A 23,941-nucleotide genomic window follows, 5' to 3' on the forward strand; every position below is an offset into this window, starting at 1 on the left:
TTTGTCAGGAATGCCTAATCCACAATAAAACTTATAATTATTTGTTGAGAAAGACACACTTTCTAAAATGTAGAAAAAATCCATTGTCTATGCTGGGATTAGAACGCAAGACCTTTAGCATATCAACACACAACACATACCCCTACACCAGGACGACTGGATACCAACACTCAGTAATTTAACATATTTAAAAGGACGCAATATATTTTCATTAGTGGGGCAAGTTGGCAGATCTTTATTCAGTGGGGTTTAAATATAAAAAGAAGATGTGGTATGATTGCCAATGAGACAACTATCCACAAGAGACCAAAATGACACAGACATTAACAACTACAGGTCACTGTACAGCCTTCAATAATGAACAAAGCCCATACCGCATATACAGCTATAAAAGGCCCCGATATGACAATGTGAAACAATTCAAACGAGAAAACTAACAGTCTTATTTGTATAAAAAAATAAACAAAAACAAATATGTAACACATAAACAAACGACAACCACTGAAACCCTTTCGTAAATACAGAGAGTTGTCAGACTGATTGTTCAAGACTACTTATGTCAGTACACTTTTCCTTTATTGCTGATTGTTCAATAGGATTTTACCCTTTTTCATAAGTGGGGCGAGTTGGTGAACAAGAGTGGAAAGTTTAGAAAGTGGCGATTTAGTGTAGGGCGGATTAGCCAGTGGGGCGAGTTGACATGGTTTCATATATAAAGTATATTAAAATGGTCGTGTGGCGTTCTAAACTAGATTTTATGAAATGTAAAGGTTTTATCTTCTAATTTAAAACAGCTGGGATGTAAAATAGTTATCCCATTGGGACTTGGTCATCGAGGTGATCTTACACTGACACACTGCGTCCTCATGGGATAACTATTACAAAAACACTAATTAAGTCAACATTTTGGCATTGATTAAACATGGATTATCTTGTGCCATTAGTCCTTTTGTTTGCATACAATATTAGGTCATTAACTAGGACAGTGGTCACTCAATACGTTTCTTATTTGCTTGTTGTGTGGGTTGATTCATTTGTATGTAAAAGCCAGCTAACTTTATAGATCATTATTTTCTTCAGAGAAATATATTGTTTTGTTTCTAGATATTTTTCTTATAATTGTAGTGTAAGAATAAAATTGGTCAGGTTATTTTCACACCTGGAATATAGCTCATCAAGTCCATGAGTCGTCCATGTTATGGTCTTGCATAATGTATTTGGTCTAAATCCCCCTCAGTGTGAACGACAAACCAGATGCTCTGCAGGGCGTAGCTTTATACGACCGCAGAGGTTGAACCCTGAACGGTTGGGGCAAGTATGGACACAACATTCAAGCTGGATTCAGCTCTAAATTTGGATTGTGATTAAATAGTTGACACAGCATAGGTTTCTGACACGGAATGAATGTGTTCTAATGAACTTAAAATTTTTGTTTTCTCTTAGAGCAATTCACTATGCTGTTGAATATTAATCCTCTCAAAAAAATGTTTGAAGAAATTTTCTTTTTTATTTATGAAATTTCAAATGAGAAAAATTGAACCCAATTTTTTTAATCACATCCCCCTTTCCCTTATTCCACAACTAATCTCAATTAAAATTTCTAATGGAGTTTGCAACAATAACTACTCATTTAAATACATCATAAAATATTAAGATGTAAAAAAACTGCTTGTTATCACTGAATGGTAAAGATTATTTTAATTTATCAGTTGGTAGTAAAAAGTGAATATACATTGTATATTGTATATAACAAAGATTTAAGTTGATTCTGGACAAAGAAAGATAACTCCAATTAAAAAAAAATCTTGCTATTGCACAATATTTTGCAATTAGATATTTCTTGCTTACTATTCTGGACAAAGAAAGATAACTCTAATTAAAAAAAAATTTGCTATTTCACAATATTGTGCAATTAGATATTTCTTGCCATTGCGCAATACTGTGCAATTGAAAAGACTTGCTATTGCACAATACTTAATATAATAATTTTAGATCCTGATTTGGACCAACTTGAAAACTGGGCCCATAATAAAAAATCTAAGTACATTTTTGGATTCAGCATATCAAAGAACCCTAAGATTTCAATTTTTGTTAAAATCAGACTAAGTTTAATTTTGGACCCTTTGGACTTTAGTGTAGACCAATTTGAAAACAGGACCAAAAATGAAGAATCTACATACACAGTTAGATTTGGTATATCAAAGAACCCCATTTATTCAATTTTTGATGAAATCAAACAAAGTTTAATTTTGGACCCCGATTTGGGCCAACTTGAAAACTGGGCCAATAATCAAGAATCTAAGTACATTTTTAGATTCAGCATATCAAAGAACCTAACTGATTCATTTTTTGTCAAAATCAAACTAAGTTTAATTTTGGACCCTTTGGACCTTAATGTAGACCAATTTGAAAACAGGACCAAAAGTTAAGAATCTACATACACAGTCATGACAGTTAGATTCGGCATATCAAAGAACCCCAATTATACAATTTTGATGAAATCAAACAAAGTTAAATTTTGGACCCTTTGGGCCCCTTATTATGTTGGGACCAAAACTCCCAAAATCAATACCAACCTTCCTTTTATGGTCATAAACCTTGTGTTTAAATTTCATAAATTTCTATTTACTTAAACTAAAGTTATTGTGCGAAAACCAAGAATAATGCTTATTTGGGCCCTTTTTTGGCCCCTAATTCCTAAACTGTTGAAACCAAAACTCCCAAAATCAATCCCAACCGTTCTTTTGTGGTCATAAACCTTGTGTCAAAATTTCATAGATTTCTATTAACTTAAACTAAAGTTATAGTGCGAAAACCAAGAAAATGCTTATTTGGGCCCTTTTTGGCCCCTAATTCCTAAAATGTTGGGACCAAAACTCCCAAAATCAATACCAACCTTCCTTTTGTGGTCATAAACCTTGTGTTAAAATTTCATAGATTTCCATTCACTTTTACTAAAGTTAGAGTGCGAAAACTAAAAGTATTCGGACGACGAAGACGCAGTCGACAACGCCAACGTGATAGCAATATACGACGAAAAATTTTTCAAATTTTGCGGTCGTATAAAAAAAGGTACCAGTGTTTGTGCTATGAATTATACACTACCAGACAGTAATTACAAAATTTTTGCCATTGATTAAATAAAATGCATAGGCCACCATAACTTTAAATATTTGATGCCAAAATTTGGTTTAAAAGATATTTTACCATTGTATTACATTCAGTTCAACTTTTATCAAGTTATTTGTCATTTGAACAAAATCATATTTCAGATGAAATGATCTTCAGACATTCTGCTCAATTCTTCTCTGTAGTCTTCTTAAACAATATACAGTAAAATATTGTAATCAATAATAATTCATTTTTATGCTTGGTTTTTAATAAAGTCTCCTTTTATAAACATGTATATCATTCTCTTTTTATATGTCCCTGCCGGCACCAAAGGTGGCATTAAGTGTTAATTACCCTTGTCTGTAGGGTAATGACCATCCATACATTGGTTTCCATTCTCTAATTTTAAGTTTGCTTCAATCAAATACTATAAAACTATGACACAATGCTTATTACCACAAAACTCAGATCAAGTATAAATTTGTTTGGCGTCACTTTGTTCCTTCCTTGAGTTATTGCCCTTTATGTTGTTATATGCAAGCAGGGGCATCATCTATGTCCCATGGACACTTCTCCCATTTAATTATCTCTAATCTATTTTTTAGACCAGGTTCATTGATTGTAGTCTTAAAGCTAGAATCAACCTCTGATGAAAAAAATCTGAAAAAGATATTAAAGACAGCTGTAGATAAAGGAAATGTTGGATCATTTGAAACAAAATCAACTGGATTTAGATTTATTAGACTTGGAAGTAAGTGAATATATATAAATGATACATGCATTTAGACCAAAATAATGAAAATAATTAAATCTTCTGCTGCATTACCACATGTTGACCCTTAATATCCTTAATTCAAAAATTCACAAGTACTGCAGTGAGGGTCAGATGTTTAATTCAACAAATGCTCTAGCCATGGGAGGCTGTGCTCCTTCTAATGTACATGTTCTTGTAGTAATTTGGACTTTGCTATTGCCTAGTTGTTCTTAATGTTATATATTGAAAAATAATTCTGACATCTTTTATCATCAATGATCATAGTATTTTAAAAATGTTTAAATCCTATTGAAGAATGTTAAATAGAAGAAATTTTAAAATACATTTTTGTCAAATACCATAAGCAGTAGGGGAACTGTATATTTTATGCATATAATGGTTGTAATATGTATAGAAATAAAAGAAGATGTGGTATGAGTGCAAATGAGACAACTTGTCATCCAAGTCACAATTTATAAAAGTAAACCATTAAAGGTCAAAGTACGGTCTTCAACACAGAGCCTTGAATCACACTGTACAGCAAGCTATAATGGGCCCCAAAAATTATTAGAATAAGTGTAAAACCATTCAAATGGGAAAACCAACAGTCTAATCACTATATAAAAATTGTAAGGGTTTCCTTGGAACCTAGTGTCTCACCTACTTTTGCAGTTAATTCAGCTCAACAAAAGTGAGAAAAATGAAAAATAAAAATATTTCTTTTTATATTATCTTTTGATTGTAAGAAACTTCTGTCCAAGTTTGGTAAAAATACAGGATACTTTATGAATCTAATAAATGTTTTAAATCTTTAACTGCAGACTGTATGTAATGTTGACTGGAAGAAAAACTAAGTTCATTTATAAGTAAAATAAGGATAAACAGATTCAAAGTTTTAACAAAATTTCCTTCTAAATACTAGCTGTTGATCATAAACAAGCTTCTGTCCAAGTTTGGAACAAATCCAGGATAGATAAAGAAAGTTATTAAAATTTTAAAAACTTTAACCACAGAGTGAATGTTATGTTTCCTGGCAGAAAAACTAAGTCCATTTATAAGTTAAATATACAAAAAAATTGGGAATTTGTTTTTACAAATTTACTTCTGGTTACTATCTTATGATCATAAACAAGCTTCTGTCCAAGTTTGGTAGAAATCCAGGATAGTTGAAGAAAGTTATTAAAATTTAAAAAACTTAAACCACAGAGTGAAAGTATTGTTTTCTTGCAGAAAAACTAAGTCCATTTATAAGTTAAATACGGAAAAATGGAAATTATTTTTTTCAAATTACTTCTGGATAATATCTTATGATAATAAACAAGCTTCTATTAAAGTTTGGTAGAAATCCAGGATTGTTTTTGAAAGTTATTAAAATTTCAAAAACTTTAACCACAGAGTGAGTATTTGTGGACACTGCCGATGGAGTGTAGGATCGCTATGTCTTGCTTTTTTGACACACTAAGTCAAAAGGCTCGACAAAAGGGAGAAACGAGAAACACTTATGAACCACATCAACAAACAACAACTACTGAACATCAGATTCCTTTTTATACGACCGCAAAAATTTTAATTTTTCGTCGTATATTGCTATCACGTTGGCGTCGTCGTCGTCGTCCGAATACTTTTAGTTTTTGCACTCTAACTTTTGTAAAAGTGAATAGAAATCTATGAAATTTTAACACAAGGTTTATTACCACAAAAGGAAGGTTGGGATTGATTTTGGGAGTTTTGTTCCCAACATTTTAGGAATTAGGGGCCAAAAAGGGCCCAAATAAGCATTTTCTTGGTTTTTGGCATTATAACTTTAAGTAAATTGAAATCTATGAAATTTTGACACAAGGTTTATGACCACAAAATGAAGGTTGGGATTGATTTAGGGAGTTTTGGTTCCAACAGTTTAGGAATTAGGGGCCAAAAAGGGCCCAAATAAGCATTATTCTTGGTTTTCGTACAATAACTTTAGTATAAGTAAATAGAAATCAATGAAATTTAAACACAAGTTTAATGAACACAAAAGGAAGGTTGGGATTGATTTTGGGAGTTTTGTCCCAACAGTTTAGGAATTAGGGGCCAAAAAGGGGCCCAAATAAGCATTATTCTTGGTTTTCCCACCAAAACTTTAGTATAAGTAAATAGAAATCTATGAAATTTAAACACAAGGTTTATGACCATAAAAGGAAGGTTGGGTTTCATTTTTGGAGGTTTGGTCCCAACAGTTTAGGAATAAGGGGCCCAAAGGGTCCAAAATTGAACTTTGTTTGATTTCATCAAAAATTGAATTCTTTGATATGCTGAATCTAAAAATGTACTTAGATTTTTTATTATTGGCCCAGTTTTCAAGTTGGTCCAAATCGGGGTCCAAAATTAAACTTTGTTTGATTTCATCAAAAAATGAATTATTGGGGTTCTTTGATATGCCAAATCTAACTGTGTATGTAGATTCTTAATTCTTGGTCCCGTTTTCAAATTGGTCTACATTAAAGTCCAAAGGGTCCAAAATTAAACTAAGTTTAATTTTAACAAAAATTGAATTCTTGGGCTTTTTTGATATGCTGAATCTAAACATATACTTAGATTTTTGATTATGGGCCCAGTTTTCAAGTTGGTTCAAATCGGGATCCAAAATTATTATATCAAGTATTGTGCAATAGCAAGAAATTTTCAATTGCACAGTATTCAGCAATAGCAAGAAATCTTCAATTGCACAGTATTGTGCAATAGCAAGCAATTTTCAATTGCACAGTATTGCGCAATAGCAAGAAATCTTCAATTGCACAGTATTGTGCAATAGCAAATATTTTCAATTGCACAGTATTGTGCAATAGCAAGAAATATCTAATTGCACAATATTGTGCAATAGCAAGAAATTTTCAATTGATTGGAGTTATCTTTCTTTGTCCAGAATAGTAGTTGAATCAACTTAAATCATTGTTTTATACAATATACAATGTATATTCACTTTTACTACCAACTGATAAATTAAAACAATCTTTACCATTCAGTGATAACAAGCACTTTATTTTACATTTTAATATTTTATGATGTATTTAAATGAGTAGTTATTGTTGCAAACTCCATTAGGAATTTGAATTGAGATCAGTTTTAGAAAAAGGGAAAGGGGGATGTGAAAAAAAAATGGGGGGGGGGGTTAAATTTTTCTCATTTCAGATTTCATAAATAAAAAGAAAATTTCTTCAAACATTTTTTGGAGAGGATTAATATTCAACAGCATAGTGAATTGCTCAAAGGCAAAAAAAATATTTTAAGTTCATTAGACCACATTCATTTTCTGTCAGAAACCTATGCTGTGTCAACTATTTAATCACAATCCAAATTTAGAGCTGAATCCAGCTTAAATGTTGTGTCCATACTTGCCCCAACTGTTCAGGGTTCAACCTCTGCGGTCGTATATAGCTGCGCCCTGCGGAGCATCTGGTTCTGTCTGGCATGATTCATCTGACCATGACCTCATTTTCATTGTTTACTGGACAATGTTATTAGTTTTCACAATTTTGTCTTAATCAAATACTATAAACAATACTGTGGATTCATTATTATTTGTGGGATACCAATTTTTGTGGTTTTCATTGGTACAGGTGAACCGTGTATTTAATGTTCAACAAATCACAAATTTGCTATTGGGTTGTATACAGACTGACAAAACCACGAAATCAAATATCCATGAAAATGCAAGGTTTCTTCAATCCACAAAAATTAAAAACCACGAAAAATATATGAATCCACAGTAGGGTACTATATTTGGTATATGGCATAATTCTAAGATAAACATGTTTGCCTGGCAGGATTTTTTTTACCTTGACCTCATAATCATGGTTCATTGGTCAATGAAATTTTAATGGTTATATGCTTGTTTTTCAGATTCTATTAGCAATAGGTCGATCAATTATATTTGGTTTATAGAATGATAGAATGTTTTATGGTGTTCATCTTTTCTTGCTTATAAAAAGGTTCATCTGACCTTTACATCGCTTTCATGGTACATTGGTCATTGTTCAATTTTTGTTGTTTGTTTATGTGTTACTTTTGTGAAGAGTTGCTCATTGGCAATCATACAACATCTTCTTTTTAGCTCACCTGGCCCGAAGGGCCATGTGAGCTTTTCTCATCACTTGGCGTCCGTTGTCCGTCGTCTGTCGTCCCTAAACTTTTACAAAAATCTTATCCTCTGAAACTACTGGGCCAAATTTAACGAAACTTGGCCACAATCATCATTGGGGTATCTAGTTTTAACAATTTGACCGATGAACCCACCAACCAATCAAGATGGCCGCCATGGCTAAAAATAATACATAGGGGTAAAATGTAGATTTTGGCTTATTTTTCTGAAACCAAAGCATTTAGAGCAAATCTGACAATGGTGTTACAATTGTTTATCAGGTCAAGATCTATCTGCCTTGAAATTTTCAGACAAATGGGAAAACCCATTGTTAGGTTGCTGCCCCCTAATTAGTAATTTTAAGGAAATTTTGCAGTTTTTGGTTATTATCTTGAATATTATTATAGATAGAGATAAATTGTAAACAGCAATAATGTTCAGCAAAGTAAGATCTACAAATAAGTCAAATGATCAAAATTTTATTGCCCTTTGTAGTCAATTTTTAACCATTTTTCTAAAATTTTAGTAATTTAAAAAAAAAATGTTTTCCTCTGAAATTACTTAGACAAATTTAACCAAACTGGCAACCATCATCTTAAGGGTATGTTGATTTCTAAAAAGTGTCCAATGACCCTGTCCAAGAACCAACTGAAGATGGCTGACATGGCTGAAAAAAGTACATAGGGCTAATATTTCTGAATTCAAAGCTTTAAGAGCAAATCTCAATTATTGAAATATGTTCATTAAGTCAAGATCTAACTGCCCTGAAATTTTCAGACAAATCAGGCAACCCATTGTTGAGTTCCTGCCCCTGAAGTGGTAATTTTAAGAAAATTTTGCAGTTTTTGGTTATTAACTTCAATATTATCTTTAATAAAGATAAACTGTAAACAGCAATTATGTATAGCAAAGTAAGATCTCCCAATAAGTCAACTTGACCAAAATGGTAAATTGACCCATTAAGGAGTTATTGCTCTTGATAGTAAATTTTAAACAATTTTCGTAAATTATGTAAATTTTTGTAATCTTTTACAAAATATTTTTCTTTAAAACTACTGAGCCAAGTGCAGTAGAGATAGAGAAAATTGTAAACAGCAAGAATGTTCAGTAAAGTAAGAATGACAAATTAAAGACATCATCATCACCAAAATATAATTTTGTCATGAATTCTATTCTCATCTATTATGTATGTCCTTCGTTTAGTATGAACATAGACCAAGGCGAGGGACACAAGAGCCTCTAGTTTTATAATTAATAAGGTTTCTCAGATACCATAAGCAATAGGTTAAGAGTATTTGTAGTGTGGTATGATTATAAGATGTACATGTCTGTCTGGCAAGGTTCATCTGAGCTTGAACTCATTTTAACATAAATTTGGTCGTATAAGTAAAGCAGGTTAGACTTTCAATGTGTGTACTCTTGTTAACACATGGGGGCTCTATATATATATATATAGCTCTATATATATATATACAACGAAATTTGTTTTACATGCACACGTATAAAAATTGCGGTTTTTATCCAACGCAATCATAGGTTTGGACGTAGTTTTCAATTTAGACTTGTTTATATATATATACAGGTTGGAATTTTTTGTCAGATTCTCTCAAATGGGCATTAGCTACGAGATATATAAAAAATCTAAAATATGATTGTTTTTTGTTTAATCATTAATGAAAGTGTAAAAGTGAAATAATTATTCGCTTTAAGCAGTCAGTATGGTTCAATTTTGTCAAAAATAAGCTAAGAAACATTAATACTGAATAATTCACTTGCAATTAAGTGAATAATTTCTAGCTCATTGAATCCGTATTCATGTGAACTTCAATTTAACCTATTAGCTAGAGATGGATAACGCATGGATTGTGCATGTCTATTTATTTTACGGAAAAGAATGTCAATTTTGAAAGTGAAACAAAGGTAAATCCTTTGATTTGCTGATTCTATCCACAAAAAATCATTCTTATATTAGGTAAAAACAACAATTATCATATAGTTTTAATCTATAATACGAAATTAAACAGACCTTAAAAAAAATCAAATTGCACAATTTCACTATCTTATTTATATCTATATTTATGTTTATATCCCTTTTACAGCCATAATAGGTCTGCATAGGTCAACTCAATAGTTAATTAGATGGCGTCAAGACTAAAATACAAACAAAACAAAGTTATCTAACCTGAATAATAAATTCCTTGTAAATTGTTTATTTTAGACTTTTTTTATGATTTGGATAAATGTTTTACGTTATTATAAATGAAATGTGAGAAGTTTAGTCAAATTGGTGAACATGACTTTGACAGCTAGCGACCCTTTAAAGAATACAACTAAGGCTACAAAATTCCTTCATTTATGATTTTAGATGTGCAAGCAGTATCCACAGACTTTGATATTAGGCTCATGATGGTTTTAATGAAAAACTTGACAGAACTCAACATAGCAGATGTATTTCCACATGAAAATGATCTAACGGTGGTGGCAGATTTGTCCAGGATTAAATATCTTCGCAATAGAATAGTCCAGAACAGTGATAGGAGTATAAAAGATGAAGATTTTGCCAAAGATTGGAAGCATTTATCTGAGGTAACTTTACATTTAATTTGAGTAAGTCATGTTTCTTGAATTTTCAAACAAAAATTTCTTTATGACCTTTTTAGCTGACCCGGCCCAAAAGGGCCAAGTAAGCTTTTCTGATCACTTGGCATCCGTCGTCGTTGTCTTCGTCCTCTGTTAACTTTTACAAAATTAATCTCCGAATCTAATAAGCCGAATTTAACCAAACTTGGTCACAATCATTATTGGTGTATCTAGTCCAACGACCCTGTCTGCCAACCAACATGGTCGCCATGGCTAAAAAAGAAAATAGGGGCAAATTACAGTTTTTATACGACTGCAAAAATGAAAAAAAATTTGGTCGTATATAGATATCACGTCCTTGTCAGCCTTGTCAAAGACAGATGTTTCCAGATAATAACTTTAGTATGAGTAAATAGAAATCAATAAAAATTTTAGCACAATGTTTATAACCATAAAAGGAAGGTTGGGATTGATTTTGGGGGTTATGGTCCCAAAAGTGTAGGAATTAGGGTCCCAAAGGGGCCCAAAACGAGCATTTATCTCGTTATAGGACAATAAGTTGTGTATAAGTATTTTAATTGCCCTGAATTATACCACAATGTTTAATACAATAAGTAGAAGGTTGGGGTTTATTTTAAGGTTATGAGGCAAGCAGTCTAGGAATTAAGGGCCAAAAAAAAGCATTTTTCTAGTTTCAGTACACTTGTGTGTAACTGTTTTGATCTCTCTGACATTGTACCACAAGGTTCCATATAACAAAGGGAAAGCTGGGATTGAGTTTTGGGTTAACCTCCCTGAACATATAGGAATAAGGGGTCAAAAAGTGCCAAAAAGAAGCATTTTTCTTGTTTACAGACAATAACTTGTGTTTAAATGTATGGATCTCTCTGAAATTATACTACAAGGTTTCTTACTACAAAAAAAAGATAGAGATAAACTGTAAACAGCAATAATGAACAGCAAATATGACCTACAAATAAGTAAACATGATCAAAATGGTCAATTGACCCCTAAATGAGTTATTGCCCTTTATAGTAAATTTTTAACAATTTTCATAAATTTTGTAAATTTTGTAAATTTTTACAAAACATTTTAACTACTGGGCCAAGTTCATTATAGATCGAGATAATTGTAAAGAGCAAGAATGTTCAGTAAAGTAAGTTCTACAAACACATCACTATAACCAAAACACAATATTGTCATGAATCCATCTGTGTCCTTTGTTTATATATGATATGCACATAGACCAAGGTGGGCGACACAGGCTCTTTAGAGCCTCCAGTTTAACTTTGCCTAGAATTAAATTTTTGATGAAATACTTATTAATTACTAGATTTCTATTCAAAAGGAAATTACTCATTTTTATAAGACTGCAAAATTTTTTAGGTTGTATATTGGTATCACATTGGCTGGAAACAGTTTTGGGGTTCTTGCTCCATGGGGGTTTCAATAAGTGAGGGGCCAAAAAAAGGGCCCAAATAAGCATTTTTGTAGTTTTCAGTCAATAACTTGTGTTTAAGTGTATAAATCTCTCTGAAATTATACCACAAGTTTCCATACTTCAAAGGGAGGGTTGCAGGGGGTAATGGATCAAATTATTAACCAATAAGGGGCAAAAAAGGGGGGAATCAAGTTTTTTTTCTGGTTCAAGGACAATTTAGACAATTTAAAAGCAGTGTAAGGGAGGTAATCCAATTCCAATTAAAATTTAAAGAATACTGTTATATACTTGATTACACTGCTTGAAAATTATGTTAATGGAAGTGATAATTGTCTTGAGATGTGTAGCTGTAAATTTATGTTAAGAAGTTACTGTTAATTTATATTTTAAAATTTTAACCATGACTGCAAGTTATTTTATATTTTAATACTTTATGATGTATTTAAATGAGTAGTTATTGTTGCCAACTTAATTAGAAATTCGAATTGAGATTATTTTTGGAATAAGGGATTGGGGGAGGTGAAAAGAAATGGGGAGGGGTGGGGATAGGGGTAAACATTTTCTCAATTCAGATTTCAGAAATTTAAAAGATTTTTTCTACAGCATAGTGTATTGCTCAAAAGCAAAAAAAATAAAATGTTTAAGTTCATTATACAACATTCATTCTGTGTCAGAAACCTTTGCTGTGTCAACTATTTAATCACAATTCAAATTCTGAGCTGTATCAAGCTTGAATGTTGTGTCCATACTTGCCCCAACTGTTCAGGGTTTGCCCTCTGCGGTCGTATAAAGCTGCACCCTGCAGAGCATCTGGTTACATTTAATACCATAATTTGAAAACTGCATTTTATTTTTTTTTAAATAATGTCCTTTGTAGAAACACAGTGCCAATCTGGAAAAAAATCACAAATGTATGCAGATTTTTCTGAAACCGCAATAATAAATCTCTCATTTTTATACGACCGCAAAATTTGAAAAATTTTTCGTCTTGTATTGCTATCACGTTGGCGTCGTCGTCGTCGTCGTTTGAATACTTTTAGTTTTCGCACTCTAACTTTAGTAAAAGTGAATAGAAATCTATGAAATTTTAACACAAGGTTTATGACCACAAAAGGAAGGTTGGGATTGATTTTTGGAGTTTTGGTCCCAACATTTTAGGAATTAGGGGCCAAAAAGGGCCCAAATAAGAATTTTCTTGGTTTTCGCACTATAACTTTAGTTTAAGTGAATAGAAATCTATGAAATTTTGACACAAGGTTTATGACCACAAAAGAAAGGTTGGGATTGATTTTGGGAGTTTTGGTTCCAACAGTTTAGGAATTAGGGACCAAAAAAGGGCCCAAATAAGCATTATTCTTGGTTTTCGCACAATAACTTTAGTTTAAGTTAATAGAAATCAATGAAATTTAAACACAATGTTTATGACCACAAAAGGAAGGTTGGTATTGATTTTGGGAGTTTAGGTCCCAACAGTTTAGGAATTAGGGGCCAAAAAGGGACCCAAATAAGCATTTTTCTTGGTTTTCGCACCATAACTTTAGTATAAGTAAATAGAAATCTATGAAATTTAAACACAAGGTTTATGACCATAAAAGGAAGGTTGGTATTGATTTTGGGAGTTTTGGTCCCAACAGTTTAGGAATAAAGGGCCCAAAGGGTCCAAAATTAAACTTTGTTTGATTTCATCAAAAATTGAATACTTGGGGTTCTTTGATATGCCGAATCTAACTGTGTATGTAGATTCTTAATTTTTGGTCCCGTTTTCAAATTGGTCTACATTAAGGTCCAAAGGGTCCAAAATTAAACTTAGTTTGATTTTAACAAAAATTGAATCCTTGGGGTTCTTTGATATGCTGAATCTAAAAATGTACTTAGATTTTTTATTATTGGCCCAGTTTTCAAGTTGGTCCAAATCGGGGTCCAAAATTAAACTTTGTTTGATTTCATCGAAAATTGAATAATTGAGGTTCTTTGATATGGACCATAATTTGGTATTCGGCCTTTGGTTTCTTTTTGTATCCTTTTTTATAAGTTCTAAAACTTTAACTTTTATTCTGTGGGTTGTGTTGATGTTAGAATAGTATTAATGGAACAATTGAGTTTTTCGAGAAAAAATTAATACATTTTGATTCACTGTTTACGTGACAGGAAACAAAACAGGAAACCAATCTTTATTTTCTTTATTTTGCACAATATATTTCAAAAGACATAAATGAACACCATTACTAGTGTTACTTGCTTCATGCTAATATTTAAAATCTATTTTCAATGTTAAATTAAAGTTTTCTTTAAACGCGACAGGAAACCATAAGAAACCGAAAGCATTTTTTTAGTTTTATTTTATTGCAAAATCTGCTTAAAATGATCTGAACAGTATACTTTTTCTTAAAATCCATCTTAAATGTAACAGTAATATAAAACTCCTAAATATGTGCTTGTTTTGAAAACAATTAGTACAATTTATTCAGGAATTTCCGTATTTTCTTCATTGATACAGGATACCATAATCGTTGTATCTTGATGTTTTGGCCAAAAAAATGTATTTATATTTGGTTTTGAAATTCCAGTTATATACAATTTATTCCAAATCATTGGTAATGTAAAATTCTTTAAATCCAGTAAAGAAAACAACTTTTAACTTGGAATTAGCATCTTTAAAATAGGCACCATGTGATATTTGTGACCTGTACACCATCTACATGGTTTCCACATTTTAACCTACTTTAGTGGGCTAAAATCAATAAAGTACTTCCTTTCAAGTCATGCATGGTAAAAGTTTACTTTTCCTTTGACAAGTTTATTGCGTTTCTGATAAGTGTTTGCAGAACATGAATAAAAAAAAATTAAATAAAAATTGTGACAAAGATACCAACTTTGTACATTCCAAGTGTAACGGTACATTAACATGTATTTTTTATTAAATTATCTTTATTCACCTAAAATATCCAGTAATATTTACTGTTGAAGCTAAATCAATCCAACGAACATCGGCACCATGATAGGAGACGTAATTTCGATTGAATTTTCCAAGGACCCTTTACATCGTTATTGGGAAACGAAGTGTGTTAAAACGTCGGTCAAATCTGAAATCGATTTTGTCAAGTCATTGGGCATTTATTTTCACACAAGATCGTATGTAACATTATGCACATAGGAAAAATAATAGACCCCCGGCGCAATCTCTTTGAAAATTGTATTTTCCTTTTTTAAACAAGACGAAACAAGCCTACAGATTATGTTTGCTTACATCCCGTTGGAAACAAATACAATGTTTAGACCTAGTATTTCGTATATCCGGCTGTAAGGGCGTGATCACATGTTAGTCACATGTTTCACGTATGACCGGAAATGATTAGAACTTAACGACAAAAACAATTTTAATAAATAAATGGACTTCTGTTTCGTGTGAAATGTAACGCATAACGATAACGTCATTTTCTAACTTAATTATTACGAAGAACAAAACAAGAATGTAAATCATCTCTGATTTACCTGTTTGAACATCTCGCGAGAGTTCGTATTTGCATATTGTTGCAAAGAATTCTTTTACAACAAAGCAGATTAAACCATCTAAAATGTGCGTTACGAAATGGGAAACCAAAATAACGACAGTGTTCTTACACCTGCTACAGAAATACTTATAGTTCTCGGCATTTTCTTCTCACTATTCTTATTGGTCGATGTTCTTTGTTATTTTAAAGCAAAAATTACGAATTTGCCGGTGACGATTATCTATAAATTAGTCAGCGTTATGCACTTCGGATGCGAAAAGTAACGCGAGAAACGACACACAAATACGGTCGTATAATCTTTGAAATTTGTTAATTTCAATTTTTTTTCTAGGGAAGAGTAGCATACACTTGTATGTTGATAAAAATAATGGCATCTTTAGATGTAGTTAAAACTTTTCTTACAGTAATTCACATTTTATCACTTTTCTATAGTTATAGGAAACGGAGCCCAATAGCAAATTATGGTCCATATGCCAAATCTAACTGTGTATGTAGATTCTTAATTTTTGGTCCCGTTTTAAAATTGGTCTACATTAAAGTCCAAAGGGTCCAAAATTAAACTAAGTTTGATTTTAACAAAAATTGAATTCTTGGGCCTCTTTGATATGCTGAATCTAACCGTGTATTAAGTTTTTGGTCCCTGTTTTTAAATTGGTCCACATGAGGTTCAAAGGATCCTAAATTAAACTTTGTTTGATTTCATCAAAAATTGAATTATTGAGGTTCTTTTATATGCCGAATCTAACCGTGTATTTAGATTTTTAATTTTTGGGTCCCGTTTTCAAATTAGTCTACATAATGGTCCTAAGGGTCTAAAATAAAACTTTTTTGTTTGATTTTATCAAAAATTGAATTATTGAGGTTCTTTTATATGCCGAATCTAACCAAATATTTAGATTTTTTATTTTTGGGTCCCATTTTCAAATTGATCTACATAATAGTCCAAAGGGTCAAAATAAAACTTAGTTTGATTTTAACAAAAATTGATTTTTTGAGGTTCATTGATATGCTAAATCTAAACATATATTTAAATTTTGGTTATGGGCCCAGTTTTCAAGTTGGTCTAAATTGGGGTCCAAAATTCTTGGGATTCTTTTAATATGCTGAATCAATCCATGACCATGTATTTAGATTTTGGATATTGGACCAAGTGGGGGACTATGTATTGCCATGCAATACTCACAGAATGCTTGTTTATTACAAAAATATCAACAAAATCATACAAAATACACAGAAAAACTTAAGAATTAGTGTAAACATATTTATTTATAGTGGATTGGGAAACAAGTTTTGCAACTTATATTAATCCCTTTCCACTTTGCTGGTGCGAGTGCTGCCTTGTAGTGGCATTAGCCTACTCTTTTTCCAAATCTACATGGGTGTCTTTTACATGCAAGAGATATAGCTCTCTCTTAACACAGGTCAGCCATTTATCGACCCCTTCCAACGGACTATCATCATTTCCTCAAGACTATACTCGCAAATGGTAAAAGAATGCGAGTAAAGAATCAGGACAACAAAGAGAAATCTTGACTTAAAACTTTGACTCTACAAATCATTCATCCAATTCTTGCTGTTACCAACTTATACTATTTTAATTATCATTGATATGGTCAATTAAAAATTAAATTATATTTTTGGAAAGTTTGCTATAGCTTGCTTATTAATAGCAATAAACTTTCCTAAGGCATCGGCCCCAAACCGGTAGTACTTTGGACAGACTATCTTACTATAGGATGTGTGTTCTGCGGATGAGATCCCCACCCCTAAACCAAATATATGCTTGTATTGGATAATAAAACAAACCAAATGAAATATAGTGAGAGTACCTCTGGGTCACCCACCCCCTCCTGTTTGAGAACTTGTAAATGGTTGACATCCCAACCCCTAAATCATATATATATATATGCTTGTATGGGACAATAAAACAAATCAAATTAAATATAGGGGAGTCATACCCACCCCATTCTGTTTGAGAACTTGTAAACGGTCGAGATACCCACCCCTAAACCATACATATTCTTGTATGGGTTAACAAAACAAATCAAATGAAATATAGGGGAAGCCCACAAGGTCACACCACCCCCTTTTTTTTGAAAACTTGTAAACAGTCAAGATCCCCACCCCAAAACATATATATTCTTGTAAGGGACAATAAAACAAAGCAAATGAAATAAAATAGTCCCCTGAAAATCCCACCATTCCCCCTTTTTATACGACCGCAAATTTTGAAAAAATTTTCGTCGTATATTGCTATCACGTTGTCGTCGTCGTCCGAATACTTTTAGTTTTCGCACTCTAACTTTAGTTTAAGTGAATTGAAATCTATGAAATTTAAACACAAGGTTTATGACCACAAAAGGAAGGTTGGGATTGATTTTGGGAGTTTTGGTCCTAACATTTTAGGAATTAAGGGCCAAAAAGGGCCCAAATAAGCATTTTCTTGGTTTTCACACTATAACTTTAGTTTAAGTTAATAGAAATCTATGAAATTTTGACACAAGGTTTATGACCACAAAAGAAAGATTGGTATTGATTTTGGGAGTTTTGATTTCAACAGTTTAGGAATTAGGGGCCAAAAAAGGGCCCAAATAAGCATTATTCTTGGTTTTTGCACAATTACTTTAGTGTACGTGAATAGAAATCAATGAAATTTAAACACAATGTTTATGACCACAAAAGGAAGGTATTGATTTTGGGAGTTTAGGTCCCAACAGTTTAGGAATTAGGGGCCAAAAAGGGACCCAAATAAGCATTTTTCTTGGTTTTCGCACCATAACTTTAGTATAAGTAAATAGAAATCTATGAAATTTAAACACAAGGTTTATGACCATAAAAAGAAGGTTGGTATAGATTTTGGGAGTTTTGGTCCCAACAGTTTAGGAATAAGGGGCCCAAAGGGTCCAAAATTAAACTTTGTTTGATTTCATCAAAAATTGAATAATTGAAATTCTTTGATATGCCGAATCTAACTGTGTATGTAGATACTTAATTTTTGGTCCCGTTTTCAAATTGGTCTACATTAAGGTCCAAAGGGTCCAAAATTAAACTTAGTTTGATTTTGACAAAAATTGAATCGGTTGGGTTCTTTGATATGCTGAATTTAAAAATGTACTTAGATTTTTGAATGTTGGCCCAGTTTTCAAGTTGGTCCAAATCGGGGTCCAAAATTAAACTTTGTTTGATTTCATCAAAAATTGAATAAATGGGGTTCTTTGATATGCCAAATCTAACTGTGTATGTAGATTCTTCATTTTTGGTCCTGTTTTCAAATTGGTCTACATTAAAGTCCAAAGGGTCCAAAATTAAACTTAGTTTGATTTTAACAAAAATTAAATTCTTGGGCTTCTTTGATATGCTTTATCTAAACATGTACTTTGATTTTTGATTATGGGCCCAGTTTTCAAGTTGGTCCAAATCAGGATTCAAAATTATCACATTAAGTATTGTGGAATAGCAAGAAATTTTCAATTGCACAGTATTGCACAACAGCAAGAAATATCTAATTGCACAATATTGTGCAATAGCAATTTTTTTTTTCAATTGGAATTATCTTTTTTTTCAATTGGAGTTATCTTTCTTTGTATAGAATAGTAGTTGAATCAACCTTAATCATTGTTTTATACAATATACAATGTATTTTCATTTTTACTACCAACTGATAAATTAAAACAATCTTTACCATTCAGTGATAATAAGCACTTTTTATAACATTTTAATATTGTATGATGTATTTAAATGAGCAGTTATTGTTGCAAACTTCATTAGAAATTTGAATTGAAATCAGTACATTATAACTTTAGTATAAGTGAATAGAAATCTATGAAATTTAAACACAAGGTTTATGACCATAAAAGGAAGGTTGGTATTGATTTCGGGAGTTTTGGTCCCAATAGTTTAGGAATTTGGGGCCCAAAGGGTCCAAAATTAAACTTTGTTTGATTTTGACAAAAATTGAATCCTTGGGGTTCTTTGATATGCTGAATCTAAAAATGTACTTAGATTTTTAATTATTGGCCCAGTTTTCAAGTTGGTCCAAATCGGGGTCGAAAATTAAACTTTGTTTGATTTCATCAAAAATTGAATAAATGGGGTTCTTGGATATTCCAAATCTAACTGTGTATGTAGATTTTTAATTTTTGGTCCAGTTTTCAAATTGGTCTACATTAAGGTCCAAAGGGTCCAAAATCATAATGTGACATAAACCTATGTTGTGTCAACTATTTAATCACAATCCACATTTAAAGCTGTATCAAACTTAAAAGTTGTGTCCATACTTGTCCCATCTGTTCAGGGTTCTACATCTGCGGTCGTATAATGCTGCGCCCTGCGAAGCAACTGGTTTAAGAACTTGTAAAGGGTTGAGATCCCCACCCCTAAACCGTATATATTCCTGTCCATCATTTCAAGAAGATTTGAATGAAATATACAGGGTGACGTATGTTACCCTAGGCGTCACTTATGCATATCACTTTACTAGACCAAACTAATTTGTACTGGACTTTGCCCAATGTCAGGCGACCATGGGAATTATTATTGGAGCTTTGTTTTGGAGACTTTAAAACAGCATCCTGTTACAATTATTTTTTGTATTAAATAAAAAGAATTAAAAGTCGGAAAATAATTAACCACACAATCTACCAAATGTAGTCCGAGTTTGTTCAATATATAACATTAAAACAAAAAAAAGTAACTGTTTAATCAGTAATTTATACAATTTACTAAAAACAATTATGAAGGACCTTAATCAATAAAAAATACTTAATCACAGGCCCTTTGCATGGGATGGGCACAGAAATATTCTTAACAGAGAGTTCTGTATATTTGATTGGTTTAAATCAACAGTTTAAGGTTGCAATAGAAATTTATATCAAAATTTTACATGACAAACATAATTTTATGAAAAAAGCTATTTTTGATTCTTGCTGATGAGAATGGTTTAGGGAAAAACACAAAAGCTGTGATTAAATACAATTTATTTGAAATAATACCCACTACAACTTATTTGAAGTAATACACTTTTACAGCCTATATATTTGAAATAATACACATCTACTGTTGCAAACTTTCCACAGGTGCTATCCAGCACTTTGATTGTAAATATTAAGGATTTTCCTCCCCAAGAATTAGATACCTGAGCTTTATTTGGAAAGAACCTTTTGTAGTTTTGGGTCTTGAATGCTCTTCAACTTTATTTTGCCTTTTTATTAGCTCACCTGGCCTAAAAGGCCAAGTGATCTTTTCTCATCACTTGACGTCCATCGTCTGTCGTCTGTCATCCGTCGTTGTTAACTTTTACAAAAATCTTCTCCTCTGAAACTACTGGGCCAAATTTAACCATACTTGGCCACAATCATCATTAGGGTATCTAAATTTTAAAAAATGTGTGCGGTGACCCAGCCAACAAACCAACAGTGCTGCCATGGCTAAAAATAGAACATAGGGGTAAAATGTAATTTTTGGCTTATAACTCTGAAACCAAGGCATTTAGAGCAAATCTGACATTGGGGATAAATTGTTTATCAAGTCAAGATCTATCTGCCCTGAAATTTTAAGACGAATCTGGACAACCAGTTGTTGGGTTGCTGCCCCTGAATTGGCAATTTAAAGGAAATTTTGCCACTTTTGGTTATTATCTTGAATATTACTATAGATAGAGATAAACTGCAAACAGCAATAATGTTCAGCAAAGCAAGATCTACAAATAAGTCAAAGTGACAGAAATGGTCAGTTGACCCCTTAAAGGAGTTATTGCCCTTTATAATCATTTTTACCAATTTTTTTGTAAATTTTTGTAATATTTTACAAAAATCTTCTCCTGAAACTACTGGTCCAAATTTAACCATACTTGGCCACAATCATCATTAGGGTATCTAGTTTAAAAAATGTGTGCAGTGACCCAGCCAATCAACCAAGATGGCCGCCATGGCTAAAAATAGAACATAGAGGGTAACATTTAGACTTTGGCTTATAACTCTGAAACCAAAGCATATTTTGAGGGACCATGTATAAGTGACCCTTAGTGGTGGACTGATTAATAAAGATACCTGTATAAAACTAGATATCACTGGAATCAGAATGTTCTCTAGTTTATAATGGAATAAAAAAAAAGTGTACTTTTAATAGTATAAAAAAGTTTTATCCAGAGAAACTGGGAAAAACATTGCCTAATTTAAGCTTAAAAAACCTGAAATGGTCATGTGCACACCACTGAAGACATGATACCTGCACATTTTTCATTATCAAAGTTGTATGAATTTCATAGATTTTTACCTTGTCTTTCAAAAAATTCATGCTTCAGGGTACGTTCGCCTGCTCCGAAAAGAGCTACAGTGGCTGCAAATAAGTTTTGAATTTTCACTGCCAAAAAAACAGACTGTTTACAGTGTTGTCTCCCCTCAAAACATGAATATTTAATCTAATTTTTTAAATTATTTTAATCATCTAACCTGTTTTAATTGAAGTTAATTAACATATCTTTACAACCAAATACAAAAAACATGATACTTTTCCACCAATTATGTTGATAAAAATGGAACTTCCCTCCATGTCTATTTTTAGTTGGGGAATAACCCCTAGTTTTTTATACGAAACTGTTTATAGCACCCTTAAGCAAAACCTTTTATGCGATATATAAAAAATTCTCAGCTTTTCTGAATCTGTACACTATACCGATTAAAATGATGTCTTACTTTAAGGATTGTGACCACAAATAGTGAAACTACAGCTCTTTTTTTAAGTCACGCGGTAGTGGCATATTGGCCAGTGGCAAACAGTTTAACTGGCAAATCCCAAACATTTCCTGTATCACATTTTCATCAGTTTTACAAAGAAAATAAATCATAAAATAGGGTTTCTTTTCAATAAATAGAATAAAAACTATGAAATAGGCATGAATAAAGTTACTTTAAATAGATTTTCTCCCTAGGACTATATGAACTAAGTTATAGCTGTGTTGAGAAAATATTGAAATAGTGTTTTTCTTAGGAATGGCATGTGTACCTTTTTGACTATAAAAAGTACCAAATATATATTATAATGAATAAAACTTTATGTAACACTGATCAGGAGTAAAGGTCAAAGTAGAACAAATCTACACTTTTCATATGCAACTTTTGGTTCCAAATATATGAGAGATTGAATAAAAATATCATGACGTCGCAAAAAATTAAAAAAACTTCAATATTTGCACAGAGTCTGGTTTTCTTATATCTGGTTGCTATGTACAAATCTGTAATATTTGCATTAAATATACCAAACTGATGCTTTTAAATTAATATATACATGCCGTACAATATTTTTCAGAATTATTTTACTCCATTCGCAAACACATTTCTATGCTAAAACATCACTATATTTTGTATTTGTCCCTTAAGGGTGCAATCAACAGTTTTTTTCTATGACGTCATATTTTGAGGGACCATGTATAAGTGACCCTTAGTGGTGGACTGATTGATAAAGATACCTGTATAAAACTAGATATCACTGGAATCAGAATGTTCTCTAGTTTATAATGGAATAAAAAAAAAGTGTACTTTTAATAGTATAAAAAAGTTTTATCCAGAGAAACTGGGAAAAACATTGCCTAATTTAAGCTTAAAAAACCTGAAATCAGGTCATGTGCACACCCCTGAAGACATGATACCTGCACATTTTTCATTATCAAAGTTGTATGAATTTCATAGATTTTTACCTGGTCTTTCAAAAAATTCATGCTTCAGGGATACGTTCGCCTGCTCCCAAAAGAGCTACAGTGGCTGCAAATAAGTTTTGAATTTTCACTGCCAAAAAAACAGACTGTTTACAGTGTTGTCTCCCCTCAAAACATGAATATTTAATCTAATTTTTTAAATTATTTTAATCATCTAACCTGTTTTAATTGAAGTTAATTAACATATCTTTACAACCAAATACAAAAAACATGATACTTTTTCACCAATTATGTTGATAAAAAGGGACTTCCCTAGGCCTCCATGTCTATTTTTAGTTGGGGAATAACCTCTAGTTTTTTATACGAAATTGTTTATAGCACCCTTAATCTTTTACAAAAATCTTCCCCTCTGAAACTACTGGGCCAAATTTAACCATACTTGGCCACAATCATCATTGAGATATCTAGTTTAAAAAATGTGTTCAGTGACCCAGCCAACCAACCAAGATGGCCGCCAATTTGGCTAAAAAAAGAACATAGGGGTAAAATGTAGATCTTGGCTTATAACTCTGAAACCAAAGCATTTAGAGCAAATCGGACATGGGGATAAATTGTTTATCAAGTCAATAACTGTCTGCCCTGATAATTTGAGATGAAAGGGACTTCTGGTTGTTTGGTTGCTGCCCCTGAATTTGTAATTTTTAAGTTTTTTTTACCGTTTTCGGTTATTATCATTGAATATTAATATAGATAGAGATAAACTGTAAACAGCAAT

The 23,941-nt window shown here is 32.0% G+C and overlaps 1 protein-coding gene across 1 annotated transcript in view; it reads left to right on the top strand.

Moving 5' to 3' along the window:
• Positions 1-23,941, top strand: part of LOC143062698 (obscurin-like protein 1) — a 198,541-nt gene that overhangs the window by 110,094 nt on the left and 64,506 nt on the right. The window contains exons 19-20 of the mRNA XM_076234448.1: positions 3,717-3,862; positions 10,348-10,568. Of these exons, the coding sequence (XP_076090563.1) occupies positions 3,717-3,862; positions 10,348-10,568 (367 nt within the window). The remainder of the gene's footprint in view (positions 1-3,716; positions 3,863-10,347; positions 10,569-23,941) is intronic.

The sequence above is a fragment of the Mytilus galloprovincialis genome, chromosome 2 (genome assembly GCF_965363235.1).
Source record: "Mytilus galloprovincialis chromosome 2, xbMytGall1.hap1.1, whole genome shotgun sequence".
Lineage (NCBI taxonomy): Eukaryota > Metazoa > Mollusca > Bivalvia > Mytilida > Mytilidae > Mytilus > Mytilus galloprovincialis.